At 41.2% G+C, this 25,631-nt stretch overlaps 1 protein-coding gene across 2 annotated transcripts; it reads left to right on the top strand.

Moving 5' to 3' along the window:
• Positions 1-18,826: 18,826 nt before the first annotated feature.
• On the top strand, positions 18,827-23,559 carry LOC148035071 (putative metallophosphoesterase At3g03305). Of its 2 annotated transcripts, none has more exons than XM_087679988.1 (4): positions 18,827-19,250; positions 19,714-19,955; positions 20,100-21,673; positions 21,874-23,559. In XM_087679988.1, the coding sequence occupies exons 1-4, from the start codon at positions 18,992-18,994 to the stop codon at positions 21,956-21,958; spliced, it is 2,160 nt and encodes a 719-aa protein (XP_087536114.1). In that variant the 5' UTR covers positions 18,827-18,991; the 3' UTR covers positions 21,959-23,559. The 2 variants fall into 2 exon arrangements, with proteins under 2 accessions (XP_087536114.1, XP_087536113.1); XM_087679987.1 differs by having other exon boundaries at positions 18,828-19,250; positions 20,100-21,734; positions 21,874-23,552.
• The last annotated feature ends 2,072 nt before the right edge of the window (positions 23,560-25,631 follow it).

Raw genomic sequence — 25,631 nt, 5'->3', positions numbered from 1 at the left:
GAAAGGAGACAGAAGTGAGATGTTTATGCCATGCTGAACATGAAAAAAGAACAAGTCTTAACAAATGATGGCATAAGCATTCAAGGCATCCCCGACCCAAAAATCAAAATGTAAGCAAAAGTCATCCATTCCGTTTTCTCTAACCAAAGATACAACTCCCTTATGCATACAATTAGTGTACCCATGCTAAAGATCTTGGTAGCTCACTCATTGGATGAAATAGACTGAAATGGCTACGTGCAAAAAACCATCGATCAATCTACTAAGGCACTAGCCCTAGGAAGCAAACTAGCTGGTGGGGAATCCTTGGCATCAAAGGGAGCTGAGAGAAAGAAGTCATCATCCAAAGCCTCATTCATAGGGTATGAGGGAATTTTGACTGCCCTCATCCAGAAAGTTGTGAAGGAGGCATAGGATGGAGAGGAAGGAGCTTATGAAACACCAGGAAGGTCACCTCCCCATCATGAACGAGAGCAGTCAAGCAAGAGAACAATTAGTGAGGGAGGAAGGAAGAACCAGAAGCCCATTCCAGCAAAAGAAAACCAAAAAATACCAAGAAAAAGACGACACGGGAGAAGCATGAAGAGAGAATGACAAAGAAGGAGAAGGAAGAGCTACTAAAAGCGCAAAGAAAGTCCAATAAAGCTGAAGTAGAGAGAAGAAACAAAGAGAAGACTAAACTACAAAGAGTGGTAGAGGAATAAAAAAGGGCAGAGGAGGAAAGGAGAAGGAAGGCAAAAGAAGAAGACAAAGAGTTGAGGAGAAAAGAAGGAGAGGACTTGGCACAAGTTGTGCATATGTCCATTGAGTAGTAATGCACATACGAGCAATTGGCAACAATGAGCCCACCAAGGAAAGACAAGATGGGGACTAGTAGTCAAGTGCCAAAAGACTTGTCTCCACTCGTTCCAAAAGAAAAAGGCAAGGCTGCACTTCATTAGATCCCATCCACCATGCTATCAGTCACCCCAATCGTTGTAGCAACACAAGGCACCCCAACCGCTGTTGATGCTAGCAACCTCATGGCATGGGTGCAGTTCTTAGTAGACAAAGCACATAGCTCAACACTCAACTCTAGTGCAGGGACCCTAATGATAGGAATGAAAAGATCGATAGCTTGCGGATGCCGAATCCGAGCAGGGGCACAAGCGACAAAGAGTCGAGGGCATCACCACTGTAGGGCAACAGCCCAATGTGAGCATGACGAGCATGTCAAGGAGCTTTACACTCAATTGGAAAGAGCAAAGGAGGAGAAGAAACCCACGATGGCAAAGCTAGAAGATGAAAGAGAAATGTCGGCTGCCTTCCAACTAGAAAAGACATGTCAAGTGGCCATGCAATGAAAAGAGATCAAGGAGCTAAAAGTAGAGCTCAAGGCCAAGGAAGATAAGGAGGAACACTAGCAAAAAAGACTAGAAGAAGAGAACTAGGAGCTAGTTGGAATGCAAAGGGAGTACGAGCTCCTGGTCCTACAGCAGGCGGAGCTCGAAACGTAGATGAGAAGGTTCCAGGAGGACATGGAAGAGCTCACCGCACTAGAGGCAGAGAGAGCACGAGAACAAGAGAAACGTCAAAGAGAGAGAGAGAGAGAGAGAAGAAGTGGAGTGTACGAGTACAAAGGGAGATAGAAGAACAAAGAAGGTTGGAAAGAGAGATTGAGCACCTAACAAAGGAGAAAGAAGAAATGGTACAAAAATGGAAGGGGCAGGAGTTGATGATAACGGCCTTGTCACAAAGGCAAAGTGAAGGCTTGGAAGAAATGAAAAAGAAGGCACAAGAATGGGAGGCCAAGAGTGAGAAGAAGTGAAAGACCTAGAGAGCCATTTGGCCCTTATGGAAGGAAGCAGTAACAAGATCAAGCCATGACGGGGCACAACGAGATGATGAATGGGTTCCACCACCTCCCTCGCCATAGCCAGAACCCCCTCAAGAGGAAGATACGACAGTGGAAAGGAAAGCATAGGCTAAAAAGAAAAGAGCTAGAATGCTTAAACAAGCATGCAAAAGAGCAAAGGCATAATCACCTACAATCCCAAAGCCGCCTATCCCATCGAAGAAAGACTGCTCACCCATGAATTGGAACACGAAGCTGTCAGTATAAGAGCAGTGGAAAAACCATCACCAGCCCTTTGATTTCACTTTCTGATACTGAAGTGGTAAAGGAAGCGATCGCCATGGAAAGAAGGCTTGGTGACCGATGACTCTTTGAAAGCGAGAAGAATCCAACAGCATTGGTGGGAACAAAATCTCCAGACTACTGGGAAAATAAGGTTGAGGAGGTGCCCCTCAAGGTGAAAGGCTATGAATCCCAACCTAAGTGGAGAAGAAGAGTCGAGAATGGTAATGTAGATGCTGGATGTCGTTTTACAGCCCTTCGAGCGGAATTATCCGACCTACCTACGGTATCCTAGGAGGGTAGGAGTAGATTTTGATCCTAACATCCATAGCCGATATGACTTCCCCAAGATCTATAACATCAATGCCATAAAGCCCGAGGAAGCACTCACTTTCTCAGAACAAGATTTTTGGGACTCCATGGCCCACCACTTCTTAGGTGAATTCTCTTCTTGCCTAGACCCCGCCTTTATAGCAACATGTAACTATATTAGATTACTTAGAATACTCCTCAAGCAACCCCCCGCACTGGCAAAGTACCATCTTTTGCCACTCTTTTTTGACATTAATGCGGGAAGAGATAGCTATGCCACGACTTGACTTATGCTCCGTGCTGCTCTACTCCCGGTCATTTTACATGGCCCTCCTTAAGGACATGAACGAGCTATAGAGACATCCATTTTTGTCCACCACTCCTCTCCATGTTAGGATCAGCCAAAAAGGGTATATGTTAAGTAGGAACTTTCTTAGTAAATCATTGAAGCCCCCTCCTCCCCATGTCCACCTCAGATGACGAAGACTAGCTCTCATCGTGACCATGTAATTCAAAAAAGAAAGAGAGGAAAGAGAAGCACCTCACGAGCAAAGCAGTTAGATCACCTCATTTCACATAGGCCACAAGCACTGCATCTAGGGTTCTCAAGTTAGGCGTGTTCAGTGGCTTCAATTGATCGGCTCCGTCCCTAACCCCCTAGCCCTTTTAATTCCCTACTACACACGCTTAGGGCACATCAAGGGCAAGACACACCTAGGGAGGTCACACTCGCCTATGGAGACTTGTCTCCCTAAGCCGCACCCACTGCACCTCCCTTATATACGAACTGGGTCCTCAAGTGTGGGATACCACCCAGGCTTGACCCAACTAATAGTTCCATTGCACGAGCATAATGCACCACATGGACACATCCCCTATGTAGCACACTTCTTCTCTTTCAGGTCATACAGATGCTGCAAAAAACCAACATTGGAGGCCTTGCCATCCACGCAACATATCCTCGGTCTCCAACAACACAATCATTTGCCAAGCTTCTCACCTAGTACCCACCCACATAAGGCCCATCACCACCTCGATAACCATCCTTCCAAGCACCAAGCCCTCATCAGCAAAGCCTTGCAAGTGCTATGGGAATAACACTCATTTAGGAGGGGGTAATCTTAACCCCAATTCAAGATGGAACCCAGTTCGAGACAGAAGAAAAAGAAGTCAAGAATGCTGATGCAATGGAAGAGGCAGGATGGAGAACAGCTAAAAGCGCAAGGGGGGAGGCCTCAAAAATCAAGTCAAAAGCAAAATTGCATTTTTAAATGCAAGGCGTCCCCAACACTATTATAAAATAGCACCAAGATCCCTCCTATTCAAAATTGTAAAAGGTAGGTGGACATAGGTAAAGACATAAGGCAAATAGAAGGAAATGAAAAAGAGGACCTTGCCACAATGGTTGGTTATGTAAAAAAGGGATGACCGCTCGAAAGGGATTTAGGGTTATGTATAAAAGCCAAAAAGTGAATAGAGAAGCTCATTCTTTTGGTGCGCAGCAAAAGTGGACTCATCTTCTTATTTTCTTCTCTTTGCCTTGCTTGCTTGTGCGTGCTTGAGAGAGGGAGTGTGAGGAAGTGAGTGTGTGAGGGTGAGGGATCTTAGAAGTGAAGCTCTCCATCTTCTCCTCTCTTCTTCTTCTTCTTCTTCTTCTTCTTCTTCTTCTTCTTCTTCTTCTTCTTCTTCTTCTTCTCTCGCAGACAACTATGGAGGATGGAGCTTGGAAGTGGAGGCTTGAGGATGCTTGAGCTTGCATAACGAATTGTGGAGCTATTGGTGCATTTGAGGGAGGATGCAACTCATTCAGGCATTGAGGTAAGTTCACTACACCTCGGTAGGATCAAAGGCATGTCAGCTAGGTGAGAGATAGCCATAGGTGCTTGCTTGAAACGCTTGAACAATAAGCAGTCCGTGGGTCTTGGCGGTTGAGCGGTGAGATCCCACTACATGGGGCTACATATATTAGGTCATACTTAGAAGTCTTGATGGCACGTCATTGCTTTGCATTGGTCATGATTTGATAACCCTCTTGAGCCCATTGAATGCATAGAGTATACCATTTGTGTAAGAAATTGGACTTAGACTCAACTAATCATTGAATTGCGGCAAGTTTATGTGGTGGCATAGGAATTTTGCTTTTCTTTAAAGATGTGATTAATTGTTGACTTAAGGCCTTTCCTTGTGAAATTCCATCGTCAATCATTTCATTTGCAATAGTGGGGGCCTTAGTGAAAATGAATTTGTATTCTTCCCAAGAACACGACAAGGGATGTACCTCATTTGCTATAGGTTTGTCAAGTAGGACGAGGTCCAAACATTCGTAACTTCTAGCAAACAACGTGAAAGTTGCGTCCAATCGTCGGATCCACATTACCAAGTCATCCCCCGTGTCCATGGCCATGTTGGAAGCTACTTCAAGAATGGATTGTCATTGTTGGAATGGTCTAAGGCCTGCTTGGTGGCTTGGGTTCAGTTGGATTGGACAAGTTGATACATAGTACTTCCACTTTGGGATTCTCATTGGGTATGGTAAGCTGGGTTTGAGAAGTTTGGAGTTTGATTGATACCTTGTCATTAGGTTTGGCAGTGGTGATCACGTTAGAGTCATTAGTAGGAGATCATTTATGAGGGGTTGCCCATGGATTCTTGGTTGAGCTTTGGGTTGATAGCCCATTGGAGCACTCATGGATTGAGCACCCTTCCTTTTGGTTTTTCTCCTCCCCTGTTTTGGTTGATGCTTCTAGGCCTTGGTTTTTGGAGCATGAGATTGAGGATCATACATGGCACTTGATAGTTTAGGTAGCCACGTCAAGGTGTCACCTTCATAGTAGCCTTGGGCTTGCAATAGGACTTTTGGGGCCCATTGCTACCTAATCACTTGTGAACTATAAGAGTGCCAATTCTTCCATTTAGGCCTAGAGTGTGAGGTATGTAAATTATGAGTTCGAAGTTGTAGTCTTTACTTTGGAACCCACTTGAGCGTTTGGTCCATAGCTTTGGGTGTGGTTTCTAGAGGGTGGTGGTACTTTGCAATGAGCATACATTGTGGTGTACTACCCCCCTCCTTAAGGGTTGATACAAGGTTTAGCTATTGGTGGCACTACAGGATTTTGGATGGATGTGATGCCCTTACTGAAAGCTGTTACTATTCTAATATTGCCAATGGCAAGGTGGATGCACTGCGAGTCATCGTAGTCAACATTATAATGAGCTTGTTTTTTGAACACATGACCCAACAATGATTCCTTACCAACACTTTGCTTGTTAGGTAGCACATAAAAGACGATAGATAGGCTCTTAGTCTTGATAGAAACCATTAGTTTGCATTTCCCCAAGAGTGGATAGGACTGCCCCCCAAATGGGCTAAGTTTCACATTGGTTGCTTGCAATTGGGGTTGACCCATGGCGGTCTAGTGTTCATGATTAAGATATTTGAGTCAGCTCCCTCATCAATTAGCACATCAAGGGTGTATGTCTTTTGGGCAGTCAAGGTTATTCATAGGTAGACTAGTGCCATTGCTTCCTTGTCCTCCTCCTCTAGTTCTGTGATGGTTGCAACTCTCACATTTTGTGGTGGTCCTATCATTGCAGGTTCATGAAGTGGATGTGAAGGAGGGTAATACTTTTTTATGTGACTTCTGTTGAAAATCTCATGCTCTCCCCCTCTAGGGTTTTGAGTTCCATATTGCTTGTTCTACTAATATTGCAAACCTTGAAAGGTCCCAATCCCTTGAATTTTATTTTTTGCTTGTGTCCCTTGATAGAGTACAACAAGACTAGGTCTCCTTGCCCAAAGTCTTGTTGTTTGATGTGTTTGTCAAACCAACTCTCACGTCATGCCTTTTCATAGATTAGAGCATGGATTGCAATGAGACGATTCCAAGATAGGCATTCCAACTCTATTAATTGATTTGTCCATGTTGGTTGGCCCTCCCATCTCTCTTGGGCTGCTATTCTCAAGCTTGGAACAAAGAACTCCATTGGTAGAATAGCTTCGGTTCTATAGGTCAATTTGAATGGAGTTTGTCCTATGCCTATTTTGTAGGCCGTCCAATATGCCCACAAAGCTGCCATGAGCTTGTTGTTCCAATCAATGCATGAAGTAGAGACTACTTTTGTTAGGACATTCACCAAGATCTTATTCATGGACTCAGCTTGATTGTTGGGTTGAGGATAATATAGTGAGGACTTTTTGTGGATTAATACGAAGGTGGATAACAAGTAAGCGATCACTTCATTGATGAAGTGTGTGCCTTGGTTACTAACCAACTCTATGGGGCAACCGAACCGTGAGATTATTATAAAATAGCTAGTTCTCACAGCAAACAAAATAACTGGAAATTCATGAAATATACTATACTTGCAAAGAAATACAAGAGATACACCATGTTTGCAAGGAAGCCATAGCTAAGATAGCTAGGCAAGAAATTATATTGCCATGGAAGGCTGAGAATCATAGATGAATGATGCAACATGAATACTCACCTCATCTCAAGGTGGGACATGGTATGCACCCACCCTCTTAGTTGGTGGGAGGAAGGAACCTCAAAGCATGTATTGCTTGAAAATGGCAAAAAGATCCTTCACATGTTACATCTCCACCTTTTATACTTAACCTAGCCTACCCTAGCCTAAGGTAACTTATGCTTTATTACAATTACTTGCTCCCAAAGGAACTTGGCCATGGTCCTAGCATCATTTTTGTGAGTTGCTCGAGCTTCTATCCACTTGGTAAGATAGTCTGTGTGACAACAATGATGTACTTGGATTGTGAGTATTGTGCTGCAAGGCTAATTGGACCAATGAAGTCAATTTTCCATTTCTCAAATGGTTGGTGGGTGATCACTAGGGTCAACTCCATTTTGTCCTTACAAATAGGGACTTTGGTCCATTGGCACTCATCCCAGTGCTTCACAAACTTAACTACATTGTGGAATAGCATGGGCACCACAATTGAGATTGGAACACCTTGGGTGATGTGGTGTCTCCACTGAAATGTTCTCCACCTATCTTGCCATGTGCTTCATTGAGCACATTATACATTTCTTGTTCACAAGTCCATCCTATCCTAATTGATGCAGTTGACCTGCAATCAATTGATAGGATTGGATCTTCAAGATTAGTCTCCTGAACCTAGCTTTTTCTATGGGTCATTCATGCAATCCATTTTCTATGATGTGGACTATGTTATGTGCCGCTCTAAACAAATCTTGTTTACTAGACATTCTAAAAATATGTGCATTTGGTAGACTATCAATGATGCCCTGTCTAGCCACTTTGCCTATGGGTATGTGGGACATGTAATCTACCATGTAGTGTTATTTGCCTTTGCGTATGACCAAAGAGAAGTAAAATTCCAAAATCAAAAGTAACCATAGAGCAATGTGTATTGTTGCATAGGGTTTGTTCACAAGATAAAGCAATGCTTGATGATCCACAAAGAAGGTAAAAGGTGTCAAGACAATGTCCAAACTTCTTTACATTGAACATCATGGCTAACCCTTCCCTCTCTATTATGGAATAGCTCATTTCCATATTAGTGAGCTATCTACTAGCAAAGCTCACTGGATAGTCAAGGTTATGCTCACTAGGTTGGCACAACGTTGCCCCCACGTCAAACCTTAATGCATCAATATGCACATGGAAGGTAATGGACCAATCTAGTGCTCTTAAGATAGGAGTTGAAGTTAGAGACTATTTAAGCCTTTCATAGGCTTGTTGACATTCTTTGGTCCACTTGAATACTATTAATAGCTTGTACAAAGGTCTTGCATCAATGCATACTTCAGCACGAACTGTTGGTAGTACCCTATGTGGATTAAGAAGCATTGAACTCCCTTGAAGTTGGTTGGAGGGGAAAGATCTACAATTATCCTGACCTTTGAGGAGTCTGTGACTATTCCATTCCTTGACACAATGTGCCCTAAAATACGCCCGTGCTTCTCCAAAACTGGCACTTTAAGGGATTCAATGAGAAACCGTATTGCCAATACCATTCAAAGACTATTCGTAGCTTTTCCAAGTGCAGCTCTTCCCAATTGGCGTGGATGCACAAGTCATCGACGAAGACTTCCAACCATTTTCTGAGCATTTCCTTGTAATATTTCCACACAATTAAAAATTAGTTGGTTAGTTCGAAAGATAGTTAATTAATAAGTTAGTAAGATTACTAACTAAAGACTAACTAAAGTTAATAATTAATTATTTTTATTTAATTAAAAATATATTTAAAAAATAGAGAGTCATAATTTGATATTTTTCTCGGATTGACAAGGACCATAGCCACCCTCCACGAAAGTTACAGCGTGAACAAGAGTTATGAGCTATAATAATTGCTAGTGTTAATGTGTATAGTATGGATGGTCCAAAAATATTAGATTTTGGGCAGAAACTAGCATATTTTAGATATTATCCTAAAAAGATATGGAGATTTCTAGAACTGAATGTCATTTTTAAAAAAAGGCAAGTGATGTTTTAGTTAGTCTTGGAGATTTTATTAAAAGAAAGAGAGAGAGAGAGATTGGCGAAATCGCGTGCGTCCCGATCGCAGTTTGCAGGTAGTAGACATCACTTCGAATAGGGAGAAAAAGAAGGAGTGATTTGAAAGATTTATAATCAAGTGTCTCGGGGTTTTATCTCCCTTTCGAAACCAATGGAACCATCAGATTTATGATTTGAGCATTAGATCGCTGATTTTTCCAATATCCCCTCCACAAAGAGCTCTTCCTCTCAGTCAAAACCCTTCTTCTCTTGTTTAGCTATAAATATGAGGCATGGGAGACACAATAGAGCACAAGGAGACCTCGAGAGACTGTGAGAGAGAGGTAGAAGGATACCCCTCTAAGAGAGAGAGAGAGAGAGAGAGAGAGAGAGAGAGAGAGAGAGAGAGAGAGAGAGAGAGAGAGAGAGAGAGAGAGAGAGAGAGAGAGAGAGAGAGAGAGAGAGAGAGAGGTTGCCCAAAGAGGCTGCAAGGGAGAGAGTTAGCTCGATTCCCTCTATCTCTATCTTCGACTAAGCCACCTTCTCTTACGCTCTTCCACCTTAAAATCCATTCCTCCTTCTTATCTCTCAAATATATTTGCGGACGATGGCCCCCAAGCGAAGAATGTTGCGTGCGGATGGCAAGCCTACAACCAACAATGAAGCTTTAGGCGAAAGCATCACTATCAATCCAATTGGGATATTGGTCGTAAGTAATGTATTTCCAAATTAATAGATGTTTGTTTTGACTCTCGCATGAAGTACATTAGATGTTGCATGAGAATAGGCCATGGGAAGGGATAGGCTTCATCTCATACATTCAAAAGATAAAGTTGCAAAGCACAGGTATCAAGAGAAGTTAATTGTATCCAATTGCAATGCGACAAACTCGCACATAGCATAATAGCATTCCAAGGTGTTGTCGACTCTCCTTTTCGTGAAAATAATAGATGGATATTTCCCCACATTGACAGTATGTTGTAGCTTGTATGCTTGACGGATTGCATGATAAAGTATTCTAGCCTAGGGGAAGTTCAATCTCAAATCTATTAGTTCATCGGGATCTTGATGATGTGCGTAGTTAACACAAACAATGACCATAAGGACTACGACTAAGAATGCCTTAAGATCTGTCTGATAGCGACTACATTTATCAATTCAATTCTGAGATTGGCTAGATTCGAACACAACTCTGGCCCCCAATGGCAAGTAGGGAGCTCAAGGGATTGAGAAGATCGAGTCAAAGTAAAGACCACTACTCTTTGGAAAGAAGGTTGAGTTATCGAACAATGTAAGGGATTGAGAAGATCGAGTCAAAGTAAAGACCACTACTCTTTGGAAAGAAGGTTGAGTTATCGAACAATGTAAGTGACCTATAGAGCTTACGTCATGTACAGTGTTAAAACCCCTAACATATACATTAGCCGAAGTGTTAAGTAAAATTTTGCATAGAATCACTAAGATCGCAAGGGGGAGAGCGAACATGCGATGGAAGGGATATCATGACTATTCTTGCAATGTTTGGAAAAGAGTACCATTGTTTTTGTGATTGATCATATAACATCATGAATGTTTTTGCATTAAATTGTTTGTTGGATGTAGTTTGGATGATTATTCCAAGTGCTGATCCTTGATGGTAAATGCATGGGAAGGGTCTATGTTGACAAGTTGCCATGGGAAAATAAAGGAATGTTTCCTTGGAAGATGATATTATACTGATTGCCTTGATTTTGCTTGCTTCTTAATTGGATTAATTAAGGAAGGATATTTTGCACGGGTGGATTATCTCCAAGGTCTCAGTGCGTTTCAACCTGAGAGGGCATTGCTCAATTCACGGGCCGAAGGTCGAGTGGTGAAAAGGCCAACCACGGAGGTTGTGTCTCACTCCTAGGTCGCTTGGGGTCAATGGAGCTCTAAACACCCCTTGCCTAGTTTGGAACGGAGTTGTAGACTGCCATGAGCCCAACGTCTGTGGCATTGGAAGATCCTATTCTAGATAATGGATGGAAATTGTGGTGCCATGTGATTTGGATCGGGTACTTCTGTTGGACAGAAGGGATACATAATTTCTCCTGTATGGGCAGGAGACAAAGATTAACTTGAAGATAAGTTAAAGAACTAGTTTGTCAAAAGGATTACTTGTTTTGTTTTCATGTCAGTGTTGTAAATTACGCGAACAAACCCTATTCCTTAAAAGGTTTAATTAAGGAAGCTGATTTTAAATGTCACACATAAATGTGATAGGACCTAATTAGATAACTAAACAATGTGTATCAAGGGAAGCGGGTGGGCAGAACCCCGACGGCGGGTCTGTCCTACGGCACGGTGGTCCTAGAGAACTAGGAGGCTTTTCACAAGGTTTACCATCATTTGACCTTTAGATATTGTTAGGTTAAAATCCAATTCGTGCCATTTTAGGGGACTGGAATGGGACTATGCCCTACGGGCAGAGAGGTTGAGCGGTGGATCCCTCTAGTTTCCCATTCTCTTTGAATCGAGTGCGGCATGGATCTACTTCGGATTGGGTATCTCTGCGTAAAGTAGGATGTCCAAAATCCGATGCTAGAACTCTGTCAGGAGACATTGACCCCTAGGAGCCTAGATTTCAGGTCGATCTTAGTGGGTTCATAACTGCAAATATTCCGTTGTTGAGAGGCAGACTCAGGAGACCCTAGGTGACAAAGCTCGGAACATTCCATGGGAGTGTTGAGCAGCGACACTTAGATTCGTTTCTCGATGAACTGCTAAAACATGCTTAGACAACCGATAGACGGGCACGTTACAGTTGGTATCAGAGCAAAACTTTGTAATGTGATTGATTAATGTATGGTTTGTAGACATATCCTAAACGAAAATAACCTAAGTGGTATGACTTGATTGTCAGGCACCTTCTACACCCACGAATGTTGACATACAAGAGAAGAAATTCATTCTCAAGTAAATTAAGACACCCGAGTTTGATGGAGAGGGGATAGATGTCGCAGCAAAGGCAGAGATATGGATTGAGTCGATGGATGATTATTTCTTTGCTTCGGGGATTGCTACTGTCAATCAAGCAATGATAGCCGAACTTAAGTTAGTTGGCCAGTAGGCTCGGATATAGTGGAAGCAATGGTGCAAAGATCAAGGTGTTTCTGAAGCCACTGTCACTTGGGCTCAGCTGAAAGATTGTGTACGCAGACGATACCTTCCGCCAACCTGCTACACTTTGAGGATGAATGAATTCTTCAAGCTCAAGCAGCTGGAATTAACCTTGGAAGCCTACTACTCAAATTTTGCAACCCTACTAAAATACGCGCCACCTATGGATATTGCGTAGCAAGTATCCAAGTTTTGCCATGGCCTGAACACTCCTCTGAATCACTGTCTTGAGACAATGTGTCCAACAAACTTGCAAGATGTATTATTTCGAGCAAAGCCAATTTTCCAAGAACTTAAACCGGGCAATTGTGACAAAGATGATTCTTGAGATCAGGACAAGAGATGCCACACGTGCGAAGAGATAGGGCACATCCGTAGGAGATGTCCCTATCGTCGGTGCTTCCACTGCAATGAGCTAGGGCACATTCAAGCAATCTGCCCTAACTTAAGCCCAGAAGATATTGAGCCTCCAAGGAAATGAAGCTACAGAAGTGCAGTCTTCAGATATATAGAGGAATCAGATGAAGATGAAGACTTAGAACCCATTACACCTCTTCAGGATGACTAGGAATCTTGGAAATTTTATCGACATGAAATACAATTTGTATTGGGATAAACTTTACTCTTGTAACTACAGTTAACCCGACTAATATAAGTTGCATCAATTTTGAGCCTAGAACTTGAAAATGATTAGAGATACTCTAGCAAGGAATGACAGTTATAACTTGCAATGAATTTTCATTAAGTGTTCTTCTCGACTAATATAGATTGGGTCTTGCTAGAATATCGAAGTTTGGGAGTATTCTTTAATATTACAAGCAAAGTCGATTGACCATGGACCTCAATCCAAATCTAAAAAGAGGACAATTCAGAAACAAAGTTTCCGCGATAAAGGACCACTTCAATCTGCTGAAAGGATCCTAGGACGATTTGGTTTAAAGAAGAAAAGCTTGCCAAGGATGACCAAGAATCTTCTGACTCCAAGTGATAAATCTTCGTGTTGTTTCTATTGCAAGGAGTTAGGCCATTTCAAAAGGGAATGCCCAAAACACCCTAAACACCGATGCTCCGAGTGCCACAACATTGGACATATCCACGACTCGAAGAGAACTTGAACTTACAAAGAATGAAATTGTACAAGCTCCAATGATCCAGAATATACCAGATACTTAAGAAAAACTTAGAAGATATTCATGAGATGTAACTACAATAAACTTTTCTCTTGTAATCCAGACTTGGATATATCAAATACAATAAGTTGTTGTTTTAAAAGACCGCATGCTTATGAGTGATCAGAGTGTCACAACGAATGCGTGATGGGTCTTAGCCCACAGGTTCTAAAATGAAACCCCCAATTTCTCTCGAGATGAGGAAATGTTGATTTCTCTAAGGGGAGGAGGATATAATATTTCCACACAATTAAAAATTAGTTGGTTAGTTTGAAAGTTAGTCAATTAATAAGTTAGTAAAATTACTAACTAAAGACTAACTAAAGTAAAAACTAACTAACATTAATAATTAATGATTTTTATTTAATTAAAAATATATGTTTTAAAAAAATCGAGAGTCGTAATCTGATATTTTTCTTGGATTGACAAGGAACCGTAGCCACCCATCACGGAAGTTACAATGTGAACGAGAGTTATGAGCCATATCAATCACTAGTATTAATGTGTATAGCATATATGGATGGTCCAAAAATATTAAATTTTTGGGCAAAAACTAGCATATTTTAGATATTTTAGATATTATCCTAAAAAGATATGGAGATTTCTAGAACTGAATGTCATTTAAAAAAAAAGGCAAGTGATGTTTTAGTTAGTTTTGGAGATTTTATTAAAAGAAAAAAAAAGAGAGAGATTGGCGAATCACGTGCATCGCAATCATAGTTTGCAGGCAGTAGACAACACTCCGAACATGGAGAAAAAGGAGTGATCTGAAAGATTTCTAAGCAAGTGTCTCAGAGTTTATTTCCCCTTTCGGAGCCAATGGAACCATCATATTTATGATTTGAGCATCAGATCACTGATTTTTCCAAGATCCCCTCCACAAAGAGCTCTTCGTCTCAGCCACAACCCTTCTCCTCTTATTTAGCTATAAATATGAGGCATGGGAGGCACAAGGGAGCACAAGGAAACCCTGAGAGTGCGAGAGAGAGGTAGAAGGATACCCCTCCAAGAGAGAGAGAGAGAGAGAGAGAGAGAGAGAGAGAGAGAGAGAGAGAGAGAGAGAGAGAGAGAGAGAGAGAGAGAGAGAGAGAGAGAGAGAGAGAGAGAGAGGAGTTATTGTGCGAGGCTGCAAGGGAGAGAGTTAGCGCAATTCCCCCTATCTTAGTCTTTGACTAAGCCACCTTCTCTTATGCTCTTCCATCTCAAAAAATCCATTCCTCCTTCTTATCTCTCAAATCTATTTGTAAAGGATGGCCCCCAAGCGAAGAATGTTATGTGCGGATGGCAATCCTACAACCAACAATGAAGCTTTGGGTGAAGGCATTACTGTCAATCCAATTGGGATATTGGTCGTAAGTAATGTATTTCCAAATTAATAGATGTTTGTTTTGACTCTCGCATGAAGTACATTAGATGTCACATGAGAATAGGTCATGGGAAACATTCAAAAGATAAAGTTACAAAGCACGAGTATCAAGAGAAGTTAATTGTATCCAGATGCAATGCGACAAACTCGCACATTGCATAATAGCATTCCAAGGTATTGTTGACTCTCCTTTTCATGAAAATAATAGATGGGTATTTCCCCACATTGAAAGTATGTTATAGCTTGCACGCTTGACGGATTGCATGATAAAGTAATCTAGCCTAGGGGAAGTTCAATCTCGAATCTATTAGTTCATTGGGATCTTGATGATGTGCGTAGTTAACACAAACAACAACCATAAGGACTACGAGTAATAATGCCTTAAGATCTGTCCGATAGCGACTATGTTTATCAATCCAATTTTGAGATTGGCTAGATTCGAACACAACTCCAGCCCCCAATGGCAAGTAGAGAGCTCAAGGGATTGAGAAGATCGAGTCAAAGTAAAGACCACTACTCTTTGGAAAGAAGGTTGAGCTATTGAACAATGTAAGTGACCTATAGAGCTTTCGTTGTGTACAGTGTTAAAACCCCTAACATATACATTAGCTGAAGTGTTAAGTAAAATTTTACATAGAATCACTAAGATCGCAAGGGGGAGAGCGAACATGCGATGGAAGGGATATCATGACTATTCTTGCAATGTTTGGAAAAGAGTACCATTGTTTTTGTGATTGATCATATAACATCATGAATGTTTTTGCGTTAAATTAATTGTTGGATGTGGTTTGGATGATTATTCCAAGTGCTGGTGCTTGATGGTAAATGCATGGCAAGGGTCTATGTTGACAAGTTGCCACGGGAAAATAAAGGAATGTTTCCTTGGAAGATGATATTAGACTGATTGCCTTGATTTTGCTTACTTCTTAATTGGATTAATTAAGGAATGATATTTTGCACGGGTGGATTATCTCCAAGGTCACAGTGCGTTTCGACCCGAGAGGGCATTTATCGATTCACGGGCCGAAGGTCGAGTGGTGAAAAGGCCAACCCCACGGAGGTTGTGTCTCACTCCTAAGTCGCTTGGGGTCAGTGGAGCTCTAGACACCCCTTGCCTAGTTTGGAACGCAGTTGTAGACTGCCATGAGCCCAACGTCTGTGGCGTTGGAAGATCCTATTCTAGATAATGGATGGAAATTGTGGTGCCATGTGATTTGGATCGGGTACTTCTGTTGGACAGAAGGGATACATAATTTCTCCTGTATGGGCAGGAGACAAAGATTAACTTGAAGATAAGTTAAGGAAATAGTTTGTCAAAAGGACTGCTTGTTTTGTTTTCATGTCAGTGCTGTAAATTACGCAAATGAACCCTATTTTTTAAAATGTTTAATAAAAGAAGCTGATTTTAAATGTGACACATAAATGTGACAGGACCTAATTAGATAACTAAAGAACGCCTATCAAGGGAAGCGGGTGGGTAGAACCCCGACGGGTCTGTCCTACAACAGGGTGGTCCCAAAGAACTAGGAGGCTTCTCACAAGGTTTACCGTCGTTTGACCTTTAGGTATTGTTAGGTTAAAACTCGATTCATGCTGTATTAGGGGACCGGAATGGGACTATGCCCTACGGGCAGAGAGATTGAGCGGTGCATCTCTCTCATTTTCCATTATCTTTGAACCAAGTGCAGTATGGATATACTTTGGATTGGGTATCGCTGCGTAAAGTAGGATGTCCAAAACTAGATTTTAGAATATTGTCAGGAGACCTTGATCCCTAGAAGCCTAGATTTCGGGTCGATCCTAGTGGGTTTGGCCGCAAACGTTCCATTGCGAGGTGGACTCAGGAAACCCATGACCACACTAATGCAAAGACTCAAGGGGAATCGAACTCCCCTACTACACCCAAAATGGTGAACAACCTAGGAGTCTACTTAGAAAGGAAAAATATGTTTTAAGTGCACGTGCATGCACGCACATACACACACACATATATTCTTTCTCATCAAGTGCTACAAAACAATAATGACACTAATAATCAAATAGTAAAACGATAGTGAGGCAAAAGTCTCTCTCTAATCAGCCATCAAGAGTTGCAACTTTTCCTACTATAAAAAAATTCTCAAGCCACTATATGTTGTTTTTTGTGATTTGCACACTCCATCTATGCATGCTTGGCCTTGATCTCCTAATGGACATTCCAAGTATCAATCTGCTATGCTATATAGCATTATGAGGCTATTAATGATAACCCAAAACTCATACTATTTGCACTCAATCTTGCATCCATCTATCACTTTGCTCCTAGTTGGATTCCCTATCTTTGAATTCTTTTTGGTACCATATTTACATCTCATTGAGCTAATAAGCATCCATCTATCACTTTGCTCCTAGTTGGATTCCTACCTTAAAATTCTTTTTGGTACCATATTTACACCTCATTGATCTAATAAGCATTCTGTGTTGCAACGCGAGAGAGAGAGAGAGAGAGAGAGAGAGAGAGAGAGAGAGGGAGGGAGGGAGGGAGGGAGGGAGGGAGGGAGGGAGGGAGGGAGAGAGGGAGGGAGGGAGAGAGAGAGAGAGAGAGAGAGAGAGAGAGAGAGAGAGAGAGAGAGAGAGAGAGAGAGAGAGAGAGAGAGAGAGAACACAAATACAATGAACACATTGAAAGACCAACAAATGGTTTTGGCTTTGCTTGAGCTACCTCTATTTTTTCAGAACAAATTTAGGCATTGCACCTGTGATCCTTGTCCCACCACCGCAACAGACTAGACTTGTGTGCTACTACTTATACCTAGAGAAAAAGTAAAACTACTCAAATATAAGGCAACATGGAAATTTGTTTTTTAATATATGCAAGAAGTCGGTGGTGCTTGGAGAAAGTGACATGGTAGCAGCATGCATCGATCTCCTTGTGGTGGTCTCCATGTGGTGGATGGGGAAGATGTTGCAGTAGTAGGAAATCCTGGTACACCTGTAGGATGTGTGTAAAACATTGAAGCATAAGTCAATTATAGCCGCAGCCACCATGAAGGTGCGTCGACCCTTTATAGCATCCACAATAATCAATGTCACCAGTAGAAAAATCAACCTCCCCTTGAGATATGGCAAAGTGTTTGCATAAACAAAGCCATTAGGCTAGCCACCTACCAGCGCATGCCCTTATGTAGTTATACTCCTTGGGATCTACAAATACTCAAAGACCTTGTCTTGGAGTCCATGAGCACCTCCCATCTCAAACCTTACCTATTCACGTCCTTTAATGATGATAGCATGCCATTCGGAGCATGGAGAGAGATAGGGAAACCAAGATCAAATGGTTCAAGATATACAAACACATGTACCTTTAACATGCTATCCTTTTAGGCCATTGTGGCACCCACCAATACAAGGAAACATAGCTTCTCGAGAGGATCGAGTCTAGGTGTCAATTGCAAATACCAAGTGAGTATATCTAGAGTACACAGTCCAACTACGATTCAAGGGTGGCCAATGGCGTGTTGGAGGGTGATGGAGACATCAATGAAGTTCTGAAGAACATATTGGATGTGCTCGTGTGTGTATATGCATGTGTGTTCTGGCTCTACTACTACATGATAGATGTTGTTAGGTGTATCAGCATTGGAAAGGAATATCATCTTGAGACCATCAACAAAGAGGAGGCCACTAAGGATGCACTCCTTAAGGCAAGTGCCCAACACGATGACATCATATTCTTCATCCATGGAAGCTATTCAGAACTGAAGATCTACAAGCTTGAATGCAAGCTATGAAAGAATATAAGAATATGGAGAAGCTCCAAACTTTGAGAGAAGGATGAAAATGAAAATAATACAAATTGTTAGTCCATGAAATACTCATTAGCTGCTTGGATGAGAGAGAGAGAATGGATGGAGTTTGTATATATGATGTGAGAGAAAGACAGAGAGACGTGAGAAGTCTTTAATGGCTGGTCTCAATTCACTGGATGTAGGCAAGTCATAGGTATTTAACTCCCAAGAAAGTATAATATTTAACTCCCAAGAAAATCCTATGTTTGGCATGTCACCTTATTGGAGTTTGTATGTATGATGTGAGAGAAAGACAGAGCCATGGGAAGTCTTTAATTTCTCTAAATTCGCTGGATGTAGGTGCGTCACTGATATTTAACTTTCAAAAAAGCATTTTAAATACCTCTGAAATATTTAACTCCCAAAAAAATCCTACATTTGCCATATCACCAGCGTGAGGTTTGGGCCCTGGGGTAGCCTGGGGAAATCCCAAAATAAGAGGTAGTATCCCTCCCTGAGGCTGCCAGCCTTGGAGCCCAGCCAGCTTCACAATAACGCCAAATGGATGAGAGTTCTCGTGAGGGAAATCTGGAAAATTAGAAAGCGAGCGCGCTCTTGCTCTTGTTGATTGTATTGTATGGGGCGGCCTCTCCATTGGCGGCGTCTGCCGCTGTTGATTCTGCTGCTGGCGATGGCGCAGGTGGAAGGCCATGATAAAGAGGAGGTGACGGAGTGGCGACGGGGGGGCGAGGAGGAGCTTGCGTGGGTTGTGCAGCTGTCCGACCTCCACTTCAGTGCTTACTATCCGGATCGAGCCCGCTCCTTCCGAACCATTCTGGGCCCCCTGCTTTCCTTTATCAAACCATCGCTCGTACTTATCACTGGAGACCTCACAGGTGATAATTCATCACATGAAATGAATATATTTGCATCTCGTGTATCTGATCTTTTGTTCCCGCAACCAAAAGCGGTTTTGGGTTTTCTGCAAGATCTCGCGAGAAGTTCCCAGAAGTGTTCACAAGAAGCATTTTTGGTGGCAGATAGCGGAAACATTTAACTTCAAAATTTTGCAGGCCTTCATGTATTTCCAAAAATAGCTATGAACTTAGTAGATTTTAAGGTTTAACAGTTCTTCTCAAAAAATTGGAGGTTTTCTTGGAAAGTTTTTACATCAAAACCTCGATTTGTAGCGAACTCTGACTCAAGCCACACGACCCTAAGAACCTCAGCTTGGTTTTAGCATTCTTTCGGAATCAACGTCCCCCCTTTCTCCTCCAGAAAAGAAAAGAAAAGAAAAGAGAAAACTTAGTTTTTGTACCTGTGTACCTGAATTTCTTCCTGTATCCTTCTTTGTGCCAGATGCCAAGAGCAAAGACCGCAAAAGTCGGAGACAAGATGAGGCAGAATGGATTGAGTATAATCAAACCATAAGCAGAGTGATAGCAGAGAGTGGGCTGCCATCGCAGGCCTTTTTAGATCTTAGAGGTAACCATGACAAGTTCGGTGTACCTGAGGTAGAGGGATCCCTGGATTATTTCAGTAAGTACAGTCTAAGTGGACAGAGGAACAGAAGTGGCACCGTGCAAAGCATTACTCTTATGGTAAGCTTGCCAATTGTTAAACGGCCATCGGATCTTTTCCTTCAAGTCCTCAGTTGTGTTATGGGTCTAAATTATACATTTGTTGCTGCACATGTTCACTTATACGACCCCTTTTGCTAATGCTCAACATGTCAACCTTTGTAGAACAGGGGATGGAAGCATCTGTTTGTTGGGATAGATACATCAATGAGCATCGGTCTCAGAGGGCCTTGTAACCTTTTTGGGCATCCTACTGATGAACAGCTGGATCTGCTTGACGTGGAGCTCAGCCAATGGGATAGCTGCAGACCCCAAAAGGTGACCAAGATTGTTTTTGGGCATTTCCCAATGTCCTTCACAGCGAGCACAGCAAAAGGAAGAAGGCCTGAATCAGTATTTGCCAAGCATTCTATTTCAGCTTATGTTTGTGGGCATCTTCACTCTAACTTCGGCATCAATCTTGTAAGGCATCACGTTATTGCACCAGAAAGGTTAGAGGCATCAAAAAATTGCATAGGCCATTTGCAAGATGAAAATGGAGAGTTTTGGGAGTGGGAGATGGGAGATTGGAGAATGTGCAGGATGGTACGAGTACTTGCTATCGATCAAGGACATGTGTCATATGTGGATTTCAATTTAACTACTCTTGATGCATTTGAGCATGTTCATAGGACTGATTTGCCAACATTGATTGTTCCAACATACCCTCTTGACTCACAAAAGATGTCAAGGCTCAAACCACATCCTCTGTCATCAGGGCTGGATTCTGTCAGGGCTTTGGTCTTCTCCTCGCAGCCTCAGGCTTCAGTTTTTGTGAGGTTTTTTGACATAAGTGCAAATAGTCCAGTCCTTCAAGAAGAGTTAGAGATGAATGTATCTTCCAAATCAGGTGAAGCAGGATATTTCTATGTAGCTAACTGGAACCACACCAAATATTTGGATCGGTCCCCTACACGTTATACTTTTCAAATTGTGGCAGTAGATGCATCAGGCAAAGAGACAAAGAGTGTCATCAGGCATTTCTCGGTCGAAAATAGTATTGGTGATTTGCAATACACATGGAGGGAGTTTTTTGTGATGGGCTTCCTCTGGGAAGATGTATGCCCTTTCTTATTATGGTCTTCGGTTACTATTCTTGTGGTATTGTTCATCCTACCAAAGTTTTATTATTATTCACTTGTAAAGACAGGCACCTACAACAGATGGACCCTCTCTTTGTTTAAAAATGATAGAAAGCAGAAATCTCAAGCTCAAAGAGCTGTCAGTTTTTGCTTGTGGTTTTTCATTCAGGGCTGTTCAAATGGAGCCATTTGGTGGGGGCAATCAGTTACACTAGTGTATTTGCTCTCTTTCCCGTGGTTTTGGGGCCAGGTCCTTGCTGAAGGCTATCCATTAGGTTCAATGTCTATCTGGGGATGGACAATTCGCTTAGATCCATCTTTACCCACTCAGAGTGGTCTAGGGTGGCCTGATCTCATGTTGGTAGTTCTTCCGTACCTTTACTTTGTAATACTCCCACTTTATTTTCTCCTTTTCACCTTATCAGCTGGAAAAAAAATTAGTGAGCAGCATATTCTGGATGCTGTCATAAACACTAAGAAGGAGCAAGTGGAGGACGACAGTCATGAGAAGCAAAACCTTCTTTCAGCAAGTCAGTCTACTACGCCAGGTGGCCAAAGAAGCCTTGAAGGCATGCCGAGGCTTTGTTCGAAATCATCACGATCCTTGCTGCAGAAGAGGTACTGCTTGAGGGGTACTATACTGGCTGGCTGCCTATGGGTGGCATTTTTACATTTTGGGGTAAGATTCGATATGTGGATATTGTTTATTGTGAGAAGTCCGATTAAAGCGTTGACAGGCCCTGCAAAAATTTTAGTATGTTGATTTGGGTGATTTTTTGTAAAGAGGTGTGCTGACCTGGTGTTGGTTTTGTTTGCAGCAAACATGTGCCCTTGCAGGTGCTTATGGTGTCATGTCTCTGGTGGCATCACCTGGTATTACATGGCCTGTCCCTATTTTGTTGATTACTGCTGTGCTGCAAGCTACAGCATGTGGGAGATCCAAGTAGCGCAGATGTAGTCCAGCAGGATGTGAGAAAATGGCTAGCAGGTGTGCCTCGATATCTTGTTATAATCATGACCATTCTTAAACATTTCGTTTCACATGGTTAAGCAAGCTTTTGGCTTTGGAGCATTTGTCAGCCTCATTATCAAGCCACAAGTGAAAGACAGTACACAGTGGGATGGTATTTTAAGGAATTATGCCTTTACTAACTGAAATAATGAAGACAGTACAACATTTCCATGAGGTAGAGATCTAGAACACAATTGATCTTGTGTTGTCCATAACATATCCTATACTTTGGGATATGACACAAGACTCAATGGATTATAGAATGCAGAAGTGAACTGAGGGTGGTTACACACGTGGCTATTTGAGATGGATTATAGAATGCAGCAGTAAACTGAGGGCGGTTACACACGTAGCCTATTTGACACAAAGCAGTAAACTGAGGGTGTTCATCCCACTTGAGATGGATCTCAAGTATCGTAATGGCGAGACAAAGCACATTATGAGTAAAAGTGGGGAAAACTCAAAGGCAACCTGTGGTAGATGCACATATAGATTGGTCTAATGCAAAAAAATGTTGATGTTGATAAGCTCAAAATGCAGTATATGAATGTATGGATGACAATGTGGTGGTTCTAATGAGGACTCGTGTGAACCCTCATGTTAGTCCTTCATTGAAATACAAAACCACCAAAAAGTACTAGAATGTGTTGAAAAACAAGAGTAACTTAAGTACCAATTAAAACTTAATATGTGCTTGCTTTCTCTAGCACCCTCTTACTCTATCAATCCAATGACTTTGCATCCTACCATTGTTTCCCCTCATCATTTACTTAGTTATTCCTTTTTAAATTCTCGTTGCATCTTCCTTTGACTTCGGGCTATTCTTGTGGCTTAGTTTCAATTATGGAGGCAAAGAATTGAGACTCCTCTCTCTTAATGTTGAAATGCTCAATTACTTTGCCAACGTACCCTTTTTGAGATAGAGAAGTTTCTTGTTTTTGCCCCTCAATCCTCATACCTAGAACATGTCATGCAATATCCAATAGAGACTTACTCACAATAAGTATATTATTTACATGAAAAGCCATGATAATAAGGCTACTACCCATAGCCTTCAATGTACAAAGGTAATGATTAGCCTTCAATGTACAAAGGTAATGATTTCTCACTCTATGTATATTCCCAAGACGTCATAAAAGCATCAACTTATGGTACCATTCCTTGGGAGCTTGCTTCAACATATAAGCTCTTGTTGAGGACATATGCCAACTATTTCTTGCCCTATACAACAAAGCCCTTTGCTTGATATTTGTATATAAATATTCTCTTGCAAATATGCATGTAAGAAAGTTGACTTAATATCCATTTGGATGAGCTCCATGTTCTCCTTGGCAATGAATGCAAGTATTATATAAAGAGTGATTGTCTTGATTATTGGTGAGAATATCTCATCAAAGTCTATTTTCATATCTCGCTTAAAGCCCTTATGTATCGATCTTGTCTTGTATTTAGACAATGTATCCAATGGAGATGCCTCGAGTTTACAAGCCCATTTGCATGGTGATGTATGTTTTTACTTAGGTAACTAAACTAACTTCCCACTCACAATTTAATCAAGAAATCCATATTCTATCATATAGCCTTCTTTCACTTGTTATTGTCATTTTTGGACATCATTCATAGCATGAAGGCTCTAAATTATTAGTTACCATGATATAATCAAGATATATTGTGTATATTTGTGGAGATTTAGAGACTTGTCGATTGCCTCAATACTTTCTGAACTTGAGTACTTTGTCATTCAAATTATCTATTCTATTGTATATGAAGTTGCCTACCTAGTTGCGATATATCTACCTCCACATGTCCATTAGAATTGATTTTGAGGGGGAATGGATCTTTTAATCAATGTTTATGAATGTAGGATTATGAATATGCAAATGAGTCATTTTGTTTAGAATATCCATCCTTAACTCCTCAGGCAAAATGGTTTTGTAATTGTTTAGTGCTTATAAGGTCTTACAACTTTTATGATTAGGTGGGGAGGTGGGTGTGGTATAGCTCTAATAATATGTATGAATACATGGCATTGACATAGAATAATGAGTTCTATTAATCTTCCTATTTTAGTGCCATAAGGATCCCATAATTGCAAATTGGTTAGATTAATATAATATCAAAGGCTTGGGCATACATGGAAATGAGCACATGTATAAGCAAATGCCTTAATGCCAAATGACATTGGTATTAGTCTAGAATACATATATGTGGTCAACATGCGAAATATACTAGATTTGGTTCATAATTCATATTTGTAGCATAAGATGCACTTTATCCTTTGTCTTCCCATGGCTTAATGAGCACTTCCATTAGGGATAATAGTGAGGTACCTAAATAATCATTTTTGATTGTTGAATGCTAGAAAGTTATGGGAAGTAGGCCATCTCACATACTAGGTGATTCATATTGCCTTTGAGATGTTTGTAGTAAAAAATGCGATCTTGGATTGGTTTTTGACAATTGCGTTTGTGGATGAATTTAATAATTGGTATGTTTACTAATGAATTATATTGTAGGCTTGTTTACCTTATTACAATGTCTGTTATATGCTTGAAATGATTGACCATTTTTTGTTGATTTTTGGAGCTTTATTGCTTCCAAAATGTAGGCTATGCAATTATACCTTGATTGCATAGCATCATAGATTGATATTACTACTAACATGGCTCCACCATATAAGTATGTATCCTTGCTTATTTCACCTATTTAGGGGAGAAACTACCTGATACTTCTAGAGAAGGTGCCTTATACAACAACCATTTGCAACTTCCTATAAGGATTTGGTTGGTTATCCTAGGTTGATACCCCAGACTGAGGGGGGATCAACAACCATAACAAACCTTAGGAGGGACCTCAAGGGGACCATGAAATTCCAATGAGTTGGTCAAGGGGAAGGGTTCGCATTGTCAATCTTTTCCTCAGATCTAGGAATAATTAGAATACCACTGTGATTTACCTTTTATTGGATAACCTTAGTTTTATAGAAACCATGAGCAAGATCATGTCCTTCATTGCATGCTTGTACACAAAGTTCAAATGAAGAAGGGCTTGTGGTGGATACCTTTGGATAAGTGAGATGGGTGCAAAGACTCAATGGTTTCATGTTATTAATGAAAAGTTGTGAGTTGATGAAAATCGATGAAAACAAGTCAATAAATAAAGTATTAATAAGCTTCATTTTGCAAAGAGAGAACCTAAATGTTAGTATAAAAAAAATTTCGGTGTCTTAGGCATGGAGGAACCACATCGATCCATCCCAAACTTGGTGGTAAAACTCTACTGTAATAACAATACTGCAAGTGGGTAATGAAAATAATTAACAAATCTATTCTCCATTTAGTTGATGGTACTGTTTGAAGGGATGGTACCATCGGGGATCATGCCTCGAAGTTACTTTGGGATTTGTCGATTTGCTTCATGGCAAAGTCTTTTTTTTCTCTCATTGGTTTGCTAAAAACTTTGCAAGAAGGTTCCTCCATTTTTGGAAAAAAGTTTCTCACTATTACAGCGGATCAAGAAACAGGCCACAAGTGAATAGAAAGTTGAATCCCCATAGGATTTCAC

Source organism: Lygodium microphyllum, chromosome 6 (genome assembly GCF_053477565.2).
Source record: "Lygodium microphyllum isolate KBCC chromosome 6, Lygodium_microphyllum_v1.1.10, whole genome shotgun sequence".
NCBI classification, from domain to species: Eukaryota; Viridiplantae; Streptophyta; class Polypodiopsida; order Schizaeales; family Lygodiaceae; genus Lygodium; species Lygodium microphyllum.
Note: the sequence above shows the minus strand (reverse complement) of the source record. Positions and strands in the feature narration are given on the sequence as shown.